General features: G+C 41.0%; 1 protein-coding gene across 3 annotated transcripts in view; it reads right to left on the reverse strand.

The window, feature by feature from the left end:
- Positions 1–12,176, reverse strand: part of DYM (dymeclin) — a 272,348-nt gene that overhangs the window by 251,410 nt on the left and 8,762 nt on the right. For all 3 annotated transcript variants that reach the window (XM_087819082.1, XM_016225068.2, XM_016225069.2), the window contains exon 2: positions 2,402–2,593. In XM_087819082.1, coding sequence (XP_087675208.1) covers positions 2,402–2,541 — 140 coding nt within the window. In that variant the 5' untranslated portion in view covers positions 2,542–2,593. The remainder of the gene's footprint in view (positions 1–2,401; positions 2,594–12,176) is intronic.

The following is a 12,176-nucleotide window of genomic DNA, read 5'->3' on the forward strand; positions in this document are numbered from 1 at the left end:
TTTGTTAAAGTAGCCCCAATGGACTAAAACAGCATAAAGCATCCCTTTAAAGGTCATCTAAGAAAAGTGATAATATCTGTTGCCTCTGGGGTAGAGAACTAAGCCTGTAGGAAGACAGAAGAAGGAGACTTCCCACTTTTATAACCTTTGAATCCTTTGAATTGTGAATCACAAGAATGTATTATCTTTTCAGACAAAAATAAATAAAATTATAATTTATTAAATTCCATCTACAGACATGGCTGGTTCCTCCATCTCTTCCTACCATCTGCCAATGCTAGGACGGGCTCTAGTCCACAGAACAGGCCTCTCTGATCAACACTTTCCTTCAGGCAGGCTAGTATCCCACTGGTCCACACTCACACACTGAACTGTGTCCTGCCTCGGATGCCTTTGTCCATGCTCTTTTCAAAAGCGTCAGGCCCAGCCAGGCGTGGCTCAGCAGTTGAGAGTCTACCTAGGATCCAGGCGATCGGGGTTCGATTCCCGGTAAGGGCACATGCCCGGGTTGCGGGCTCAATCCTCAGTCGGAGGCGTGCAGGAGGCAGCTGATCAATGACTCTCTCATAATTGATGTTTCCCTCTCTCTCTCCCTCTCCCTTCCTCTCTCCAAAATCAATAAAGATATATTAAAAAAAAAAAAAAAAGTTTCAGCATTCTCCTTCTTGCTTGCTCCGCTTCTAAATCATCCACCTCCTTCAGGGCTCTGTGCATATTCCAGGGCTCTGTGCATACTCCAACCTCTCCAAAATACTTTCCAGAATCCTGAAATTCTGACCATCCCACACAATATCCACTTACTTGCATATCTAGAACATGGCTGGAACATGTATATCTGATTTTATAACTGAATTATCTTAAAAAACAAAAAAAAAAACTGCCTAGCCAGCAAGGCTCAGCAGTTAAGCATCGACCTATGATCCAGGAGATCTTGGTTTAATTCCGGGTCAGGACACATGCCCAGATTCCGGGCTCGATCCCCAGTCGGGGGCATGCAGGAGGCAGCCGATCAATGACTCTCTCATCATTGATGTTTCTATCTCTTTCTCTTCCTCTCCCTTCCTCTCTCTGAAATCAATAAAGATGTATTTTAAAAAAACAAACAAAAAAAACTGTTTAGTCAGGAAGTAATCATTTCTGCTGAAGAACAGAGTGATTACCACAATATGATGCAATTAGAATATCGAATAAAATGAAAACCTGATCATGTCCTTTCTGCTGAAAATCTTTCAATGGTTTCCACTGATACTAGGACAAAGTCAAAACTCCTTAATATTTTTTTTATATACACAACCCAAGGACATGGACAATAGTGGGGAGAGGGACTGGGGAGGGGGAAGGAACGGGGTGGAACGGGTCATTGGGGAGAAAAAGAGACATCTGTAATATTTGAAACAATAATTTTAAAAAACCCCAAAAAAACCTCCTTAATATTTTTCACCAGAACCCTCAAATCTTCCAAACCTTCCCCCCTCACCACTCCTCTTAAGTTTCGCACACTTGCCATGTTCTTTCTCTCCACTGGGTTTCCCTTATGGTGTTCCCCTACGTGGACCAGTCCTCTCTCATTCCCAAGACCCCTTTCCTCTGGGTCAGGAGTCAGTTTAAAAGTGAAATGCTGCTTTTCACCTATCAAGTTGGCAAAGGTCAAAGAGTCTAAAAATGCATTAAATTGACAAAGGTGTGGAAAAACATACCTTCTCATACATCGCTGGCAGCAATATAAATTGATACAACTTCCATAGAGCAGTTTGGCAATATCTACCAAAACTACAACTGCATACGCAGTTTGAAACTAGAATTGCATATGCAGCAATTCTACTTTTGAAACTAGATATATATTTGTATGCACGGGAAATAATGTAGGCGGCATTATTTGTTATAACAAAAGATTGGAAACGATCTAAATGTCCACCAAGAGAAAACTGATTAAATATATTCTATAAATATTCTGCAGACATTTAAAAGAAAAAGGCAGTTGCATGTATACTTATATGTACAAGATATATTTTACTTAACTGGGGAAGAAAAAGCCAGAGATAGCAAACAAAAAAGAAAAAAGCAAGGTATGTGTAGTATGCTACCACTTGTGTTTAAACAAGTTGGTAAAACTATATGAGAATATATGCTTAAATAACCTTGTACTATCTTTAGACGGATTCAAAAGAAACTGCTACCAGGAATCATCTCTGGGGAAGGGAGGTGGCTGAGTGGGAGAAAAGAAAAACTTATCTCCTACTTTTATACCTTTTGGATTTTCTTCTGATACATGTGTGATAAACAGATAAGTAGATAGGTAGATGGATGGACAGACATTTAAAAAATTTATTTTTTAAAAATGAGCATACCATACAAATATATGTGGCCCTCTATACAAATTTTAATCTCCAAGTGATCTTACCTGCTGGTTGGTGCCGGGAAAGAAAAGGAGAGAAGCTGATTCCAGAACGGGTCATTCTCAGAGACAGATTCTGTGCCTGAGAACTTTTTTAAGTATTCATTTTTAGGAAGATCATTGATTCTGCTGCTATTTGATCCCATCTTCTAATCTGGTAGGCAACTTATCCTTAAACCTTCATTTCCACAAGACAACCTATAAAGAATGAAAAGAAATTTCAAACTTGTTCAAATAATCCTCAAACTTTTCCTACCCTTGACCTAAATGTAAAAAACTGTAAACTTACTATAGGAAATCACACCTCTCTCTATTTTTAAATATATTAGACATCAGATACAAAGTTACAAGAAGAAAAATGGAGCTAACATCTGTCTTAACACAAACACAAAAATCAGAATCTATACTTGTAGATCTTAGAATGGGTATACCTCACTCCCCTAGGCAACAACAACAGGGTACCATCTGCTGAGCAGAGTGAAGGTAGTGCCCAAGGCAGCTGAAATAAATGCCCAGGAGGAACAAGTGAAGACGACTATCCACTGAAGTACTCCTGTCAGAAAGTTCCACCTGCTCCCCACCGTCACAGGAAACAAAGTAGAAAACAGGCCCAATGGGATCTCTTCTGCAATGAATCATGCCAAGCACGACACGCGCGCACACGCGCACACACACACACACACTTTATTTGGAACTCCCAAGGCTCTTACTAATGAAAACTAGAATAAAATGGAACTCCCACCCACTCTCCAATCAGCTCACCTCCTAAGAGTCCTATTGCTTTTCCTTCTCACTGTGCCTCAAAAGATTCCCTTGGCTCTCAGTTCTTCTTTCTCTCTATTTGTCAGTAACTGAGTCTATCTCCTGGTTTCACTAGCAGCTTCCATTATATTACTCTCAAACCTCTCCTAGTTTCAACCTCTAACCAGAATGCCAGTTCTACCTAGATCCTTAAAATACTTAAGATTTTTTTAACTCAAGGATAATATATTTTTAATTATATATGTAATATATAAGCAGTAGTTTTGTGGATAATAATGCACCTCACGTAAGTCTGTACTAAAAATGAAAAACATGCTTTCAGAAGTAAACCTTTCAAAGAACCTATTTTTTTAAACTTACTGATTGATTTTAGACAGAAAGAGGAAGAAAGGGAGGGAAGGAGGGGGAGGGGAAGAGAGAGAAAGAAACATTGATTTGTTGTTCCACTTTTCTAGGAACCCACTGGCTGATTTTTGCATATGTCCTAACCAGGGATCCAACCTGCAACCTCAAAGAACCTATCAAGAACTTGATCTTAACATGTGCAAAATTGATTCCATCTGCCCTCCCCAAACCAGTGTGCCCTCTCAACTTCCTCTAGTCCCCTAAAGTTACCATTATGTAAAAACTACCTTGAAATGTGATTTTTCTGTAGTATATATGACTCATCTACTGAGGTAGATTATTCCTGAATAATTTAAAGTGAGAGAAAAAAAAGTGTTGTCGTTAAATAAATGGTTTTCTCTTCACCTTCTCTCTTTCAGGAAGGATCTGAGTGTACTTTGGGTTTGTGCTTTAACCTATATGTGAGTGACCCCAGAACTAGTATTTTGTCCTCACTTCTCAGTCAAAACCCAGCATAAATCTTTACTTAATGGCCATTTCAATCTGATGTCTTGCTATCATCATAAATTTTAAAATTGATTTTAACATTTGTCCCCCAAAATAAGCAACCCCTCCAAAAGTCACTATTTCTACCAATGTTATCAACCTTCTTGGCTCAAACTGTCTCACTCACATAACCAACCATTCATTCCATAAACACCTACTACACACTTACTATAAATGTTAGGTGTTATGCTGGAAACTGAAAATGTAAAAATGAGTAAGATCAAGTCCCTGCCATTAATGAATTCAAAGCCAGTTTAACACATATGGTATGTATTACAATGGAGTTATTTATACACAAAAAGCTATGGAAAGACATAAGAGCCTCTGAGACAGAGGGAACAGTGTGTGCAATGGCACTTTTACTCAGCCAGTTTACTTATGTGATCTATATGTCAGAAACTAGGCTAAGTGCTTTACAATTACTGATTCATTTTGTCCCATGAACAACTCTAAGGAGTGGTCACAATTTTCACATTTTACAGATGAGGAAACTAAGGCACAGAAGGGTTAAGTTACTTCCCCAAGGTCCCAGAGATAGTAAGTGGCAAAGCCAGGATTTGAACCCAAGTAATCTAATTCCAGTCACTCTACTAGGGTGACTCTCCAATGACATCAACAAGTCCTTTGGTTCTTCTACAATACCCACAATGCTACATACAGTCTTTCTTTCTTTTTTTTCCCCCGTTAATTCTCACCTGAGGATATTTTTTCCATTGCTTTTTCAGAGAGAGTGGAAGGGAGAGAGGGAGGGAAGGAGGGAGGGAGGGAGAGGGGAGAGAGAGAAACATCAATGTGAGAGAGACACATGGACTGGTTGCCTCCCTCACACCCCCTATCAGGGGCCAGGAGTGAACCCGAAACCAGGTACATGCCTTTGACCAGGAATCGAACCCACAACCATTCTGTGTGTGGGCTTATGCTCTAACCACTGAACAACACCAGCCAGGGCGACATACTGTCTTTTAAATCCATCTCTTCCTTTATATTCCCACTGCCTCCATGCTAGACCAGGCTTCTATAATCTCACATGATTTAGTGCAACAGTATCTGGGTGTCTCTGCTTCCAATCTTTCCACTTTGATTCACTCTGTATACTCCACTACTGCATGAATCCTTTAAAAAAAAAAAAAAGGAAATTCAGCCCAGCACTGCCATGAAGAACAGTTCTAGTGTGAGCTAGATCCTGCTAAGTCTGTATAAAAATAAGTCTGAATCTCCACTTTACAACTTATAAAACCCTACTGCATAATTGGAAAAACAGTACTTATAATTCATCAGATATCCTAGGATGAAGCAAGATGATTCATACAAAGCACTCAGTAAAGAACCTAGCGGCCGACGTGGCTCAGTTGGTTGAGCGTCAGCCTGTGCACCAAAAGGGCACAGGTTCAATTACCGGTCAGGGCACATACCTGGGTTGCAGATCCAGTCCCCAGTAAGGGCAAGTATGGAAGGCAACCAATCAATGTTTCTCTCTCTCATCAATGTTTCTCTCTCTTTCTATCTCTCCCCTCACCCCCGCTCCCTTCCTCTAAGTATGTCCTTAGGTGAGAATTAAAACAAAACGAACTGAGCACAGCATATGCTTAGCCAAATAAAAGGTCAAATAGAATTTATTTTTAATATTAGTAAAGTTACCACTTTTCACTCACCAGCTCAAAAACATTCAATGATTCCTCATTACCTGAAAAACAATATTGACACTCAAGATCCTCCACAGTCTGAAGGGCCATTTTCCAACTACCCTCCAAACCAGTGGTTCTCAAACTTAAATGTACTTGAAGAACACCTAAGGAGCGTGTGGCTAAAATGCAAAGGCCTGGGCCTCAAAAACTTCAGAATGTCAGAGTAGGGCCCAGCTACCTGGATTTTCTAAAAAGCATTCACAGTGATTTTCATACCAGTAGTCTGTGAACCCTATTTGCAAGTAAGTACCATAACAAAGTAGAGGCAAGCGATCTCATATCTAGTATGCTCATCCACACCTCTCCTCCTGCCATTCACACCTGCCTTCCACTACCACATTTGTCCCACAGCACCCAGTCACTAAGCATAGAGTGATCTCTCTTTTCTCTCTGTAATCCTAGAGCACTCATAACCTTCACTGCTCATTTGAATTTACCCTTCTAATAATGCTTCATTTTGCCATCTGACTTTTATACTGCTATTTAACTCTTCAGATCAGTTGTTTTCCCGAGTCATTTTAATCATCATGGATGAAAACAATATTTTGAACAAGAAATAATATGCTCAATATTTTGTATTTTGTGAAATATTTGATACATACATAAAATTAAATCTCCTCTTTTATGTGTACTGATTCACTGTCTCCTAATTTAATGTGCCTTAAATGGAAAGTAAACATTAGCAGACCTGAAAATCCATGATAGCCAAATTCTGTCCTAACACCCTCAAAATGTGCAAATGACACCCTAGTGCACTCTGTCCCAACTTAGGTTGAGAATCCATAAATCATAAGCTATATTCCCAAATCACCTTCTTCCTGATAAAACACATACACACACAGCATTTGTAAAACCTCATAGTTGAAACAGGAGACCAGAGAAATAGTGGGCAACGGTCACTTGCCAAAGGATATGTTAAACACCACAGGTGCCACGAATCCAATGGAACATTCTCTTAAAGGTTACTATATTCCAAGTGCTATATTAAGTACAGCTGGGTATTCCACTCCAGGGAAATGAGAGTAATGAAAATAAAAAGCCCACAAATATAAAATCAGAGGTGTGAAAGATAGAACCGTGACAAAGCTGTAGTAACTGAACCACAGAGCTGAGGACACTCCAACGTAACCACCTGCCAAAGAGGACACTAACAAGAAGCAAGCCAATCTACTCCATGAGACCCTAGGAGACAAAAGAGCTGCAGAAAAGAATCATGGAAGGCAGGGGCACAGTGCAGGACTAACATCTGGGGGTCTCCCCACCCCTGCCCTCAGTAGGAGACCATGCCTGTGCTCTCTGGAGAAAGAGGAGTGGAGAGACTCCGAAGCCAAGGCTGGGAAGAGGAACAAGGTGGAAGATGAAAGGAGAATGCAGTTAAAGTGTGTTTGCCCCACAGTTACGAAGTGAATTTCCTAGCCCCCGAGGCAGGACTTTGGAGGGTTCTTCTCAAGTGACACTAAAGGGGAATCCAGGGAAAAGACACAGATATTTGGGATTTCTCCCATTTAGAAAGCTGGATAGCAACCTACAGCAATGCCCACCACCCAACAAAATCCACTCACACAGAGATCTTCCAATCGATTTTGGGAGTCTCAATCTTAAATAAGAATGGATAACCATAGAAAAATGGACATCTATAATATTTTAAACAAAAATAAAATTAAAAAATTAAAAAAGAAAAAAAAGAATGGATAACCAAAAATAGGAATTGTTTGGAAACCCTCCAACATGAAGTAAAGAAACCAGAGAAAGGAATTAGAAAAATGATTCTGAGAGAAGAAAAAATTTAAAAACTAAAATTAATATCCTTGGGAGATAATAAAAATAATAAGTGTAAACATTTATGTAGCACCTAGTATGTCCTCAGGCACTATTCTGCTTTACACATATTGACTCATTTAATCCTTACTACAACCTATGAGGTAGTACTTATATTATTCTCACTGCCTAAATCATGGGTAGCAAATTATGGTCCAAAGGCCAAATCCAGTCTGCTGCCTGAGGAATCATTTTTTACATTCTTAAATGGTTGATAAAAAAAATAAAGACTATTTTGTGATTTGTGGAAATTATATGAAATTAAAATTTAAGTATCCATAAAGTTTTATTAGAACACAGCCACACTCATTTGCTTACATATTGTCTATAACTGCTTTTGTGATACAACAGCAGAGCAGGCTAGTGAAACAGGAACCACACATGGTGCTCTCATCCATTTATACTGCTACTCAGTGCACTACAATTCTCAATGGCACGTGACAATGACAGGATTTCAAGTGCAAGTGCCATGTGTATTGCCATACCACAACTTTTTTTTTTATTACTGGTAAAGATTTATTATGTCAAAACAAAAAATAAAAAGGTAAACTTTGATGACACACTTTTAAGTCACAGCAAAGTGCAGATTATTTTTTAATCTAATTAGATGTCAAAGCACTATGTTTATTATGTAATAGCATTGTAGCTGTGCCAGAAGTATACCATATAGAAAGGCATTACCAACTAAGCACTCATTACAAGAGCCTGACATGCCCTACCTCACTGCACTCACTGCCAATTCATGACAGTAACAATCAGGAAAATTAGAAAACTTAAAACAGGCATTTCATCACAGCAATGTCTTCCCAAAATGAAAAATGAAGACAAGGCTGCAACCAAAGTAAGTTTCCAAATGGTTCCTTTGTTAACTATTCAAAGGAAGTCATTTGCCATGAGTTAAGTTAAATTGTGTTTGATTACAACGGTCAAAGAAATGTGTCCAGAGAAAATAAACATCTTTAAGTCTTGTCTGTCAGTGAAAACAGTTGCTCAAGAACAGTCTGTATGGAACAACTACAGCCAATCAATTATTTCCCAAAAAAGTTGAGGAAATACTATTTCAGTACAATCTGAAGTAAAAGCTACTAAGATATATAATAATTGATAACGGTAAGAATATATGTGGAGCAGAAAAAAATCTTAGCTGGACAAATTTACAAACCTCATAAAAATGCAAGGCGTTTAAAGCCTATTTATTGTTCTTTGTAATTATTATCAATCAGCAGGTGCTTTGCATAAAATATTTGAGTCTATTGTGTTACTGAACCAGTTACAATGGTTAACTTCATTTGCTCTCAGAACTTAACCATCATCAATTCCATGAAATTTTTCTCAGAAACAGAAGCTGAATATCCTGATATGTCTGACTATTCAATATAATGGCTTAGCAGTAGTACAGTTTTATTGAAGTTTTTTTGAGCTCAGAGCTGAGAGTGAAATTGTTCTGAACAAGAAGAATCCCCCTCAATCACATTATTGAACACTTTGGGAAATACCTTTTGCTGCAGATTTTACATTTCTCAGTGAAGTCAACCTAAAATAGAAAGCCAACAGCACTTAACATGCAAAACCTATACTGAGGTTTTTGTTGTCATCTCGAGGAAAACTGACATTGTTTGAATCACAAAGAACATTAAGCTGCTTTAATACACTTCCTATGCTGTCAAAAATTAAACTAAGATGCAAGATCTCCAGTTCCACACAAGTATACAGTAAATACATTTTGCAAAATCAAACTACAGTTCCAGCAGCATTATTTAGACCTCAAAGCAAGTACAAAAGTACTTTCCACATTTCAAAAGTCATTTAGCTGTGCAATGAGGAGCTTCTACCTAACCCTTATTTGGAAGTGATTATTCTGCAATGGAATGATTTGTTAAAAGGTAAATATAAAGAAAACAATCTGGACAGAGAAACAAGATGGTGGTGTAGGTAGCCGCCTCCCGCAACCACATCAAAATTACAACTAAAACAAAGAATCACCATCACTCAGAGCCTCCTGAAATCCCGCTGAACAGAAGCCCTACAACCAGGGAACTAAAGCAGCGTCGAGACTGGTAGGAGGGGCGAAGACGCAGGCGGATTGGGGCTGAATCCAGGAGACACGTGGCAGGCCCACACCAGGTGCCGCGCTTTAAACTCAGGAGGGACATCTCAGCAGCCGAGGTTTCCTGGAGGAGGGAGGGGTCCCAGCCCCATAACAGGCCCCCAGCCCAGGGCTCCAGGGCCGGGAAGAGACAACTTCGGGCTGTGAAACAAGCAGGGACTGTGGCTGAGGGTCGCAGAGGCTGCGGGAGTCCCAGGCAGCACCTCTTAAAGGGCCCGCGCACAGACTCACTCAGACAGGCTCCCTCTGAGCCCAAGCACTGGGCAGCAGCTTAAAAGGAACCTGGGACATTTGGGGAGGAACTAACCTGCCTGAAGTTGGGACGAGAGGTGGAGGGGCAGCTTTCTCCCAGGCAGACGAGTTGGCGAAGGCCGTTGCTCCGTAGGCGAGTCCTCCCCGCACACAGCCAGCAGGCAGGTGCCATATTTGAATCGCCAGCACCTGACTCCCACCTTTGGCCCTGACCCTCCCCACCTGCAGCTCACCCAGGCCATTTCCAGGGGCTTTTCTATGCAAGTGGCCTCTCTAGCCTCATGCTTAGGACTTTCCTCAAATCTCTCAAACAAGCAGCATGGTGCCCCATGCGTCTTGACAAGTGGCCCCAGGCCTGGCACTAGCAGCAGCCTGCATTGGTTCATAGCTTGGCCTCTCCTGGACACCTCCAAGGCCAGCACAAGTAGCAGCCAACTACAGTTTGATGAGTAGCTCATACTGGCTGGCCCCGGGCAAGGCACTGGCATAGGCTGACTTTCACCTCCCGGGAGGCCCCACAGACAGTGCACCTGGTGCTCAGACTCGACCATGCTGGATTACAACCCTACCACATCCACGAGTGACACACTCAAGGGGCGCACTTGATGAACACCAAAGCCCCATTAAAATAAATCCTGCTCCACAGGGGTGTCTCGAGCACAGGAGCTCTTTAGCTGTAGCTGCAGCTGGTCCTCACAGCCGATTAGCCTGGGGGGTCAATTCCTCCCAGGGACGCCAACAGCAACCAAGGTTCAACTATAATAGGACAGTGCACACAGCCCACACAGGGGAGCACCCAGAAGGCCCAGCTCAGGTGACTGGGGAGGCTGAGCCACTGGACCCTACAGGACACCTACTACACAAAGCCACTCTACCAATTCCAGAAGACATAGCAGCTCTACCTAATACATAGAAACAAATACCTGGAAACAGCCAAAATGTGGAGGCAAAGAAACATGTCACAAAGCAAAGAACAGAAGAAATCTCTAGTAGAGGAATTATATGAAATAGATCCAAGCAAGCTAACAGATACAGAGTTCAGAATTCTGTTTATAAGGATGTTTAAGCAGACTGTTAGGGAAATAACTGAGAAAATCGATAACATCATAAAGCACCAATTTGAAATGAAGGCTACACGAACTGAAATGAAGAATAATTTACAGGGGATCAACAGTAGAGGATGCTGAGAATCAAATCAGCAATTTGGAACATGAGGAAACAAAAGCACCCAACCAGAAGAGCAAAAAGAAAAAAGAATCCAGAAATATGAAGATAGTATAAAGAGCCTATGGGACAATTTCAAGAGGCCCAACATTCGTATTATTGGGGTGCCAGAAGGGGAAGAAAGAGACCAAGAAATTAAAAACCTATTTGAAAAAATAATGACAAGAAAACTTCCCCTACCTGGGGAAAGAAACAGACTTACAAGTCCAGGGAGCACAGAGGGTCCCATACAAGAGGAACCCAAAGAGATCCACAGCAAGACACATCATAATTAAAATGCCAGAGGTTAAAGACAAAGAGAGAATCTTAAAAGCAGCAAGAGAAAAGCAGCTAGTTACCTACAAGGGAACACCCATATGACTGTCAGCTGATTTCTCAACAGAAACCTTGCAGGCCAGAAGGGAGTGGCAAGAAATATTCAAAGTGATGAAAAACATGGAACTACAACCAAGATTGCTCTACCCAGCAGAGCTATCATTTAGAATTGAAGGTCAGATAAAAAGCTTCACAGATAAGAAAAAGCTAAAGGAGTTCATCACCACCAGGCCAGCACTACAGGAAAAGTTGAAGGGTCTTCTTTAAGAAGAAGCTAATGAACAAAAGAATCCGATGAACTAAATAGATCCAGAGACACTGACGCATGCAACAGATGATCATATCTCAGAGGAAAGAGGGAAGGGGGGTGAAGGGTGGGAAGAGATTAACCAAAGAAGTTATATGCATATATGCATAACCCACGGACACAGTCAATAATGGGGTGAAGGCCTGGGGAGAGGGTGGGAGCGAAGTGGAGGAGGTCAATTGGGGGGGAGAAATGGGACAACTGTAATACTCTTAGCAATAAAGATAAATTAAAAAATTATAATAAAAAATAAAAATTTAAAAAAAAAGAATCTGCCCAGCCAGGCATGGCTTATGGGTTGGGCATCGACCTAGGATGCAGGAGCTCGGGGTTCGATTCCCGGTCAGGGCACATGCCCGGGTTGCGGGCTTGATCCCCAGTGGGGGGCGTGCAGGAGGCAGCCAATCAATGACTCCTCTC

This window comes from Miniopterus natalensis, chromosome 7 (assembly GCF_054644295.1).
Source record: "Miniopterus natalensis isolate mMinNat1 chromosome 7, mMinNat1.hap1, whole genome shotgun sequence".
Taxonomy (NCBI): Eukaryota; Metazoa; Chordata; class Mammalia; order Chiroptera; family Miniopteridae; genus Miniopterus; species Miniopterus natalensis.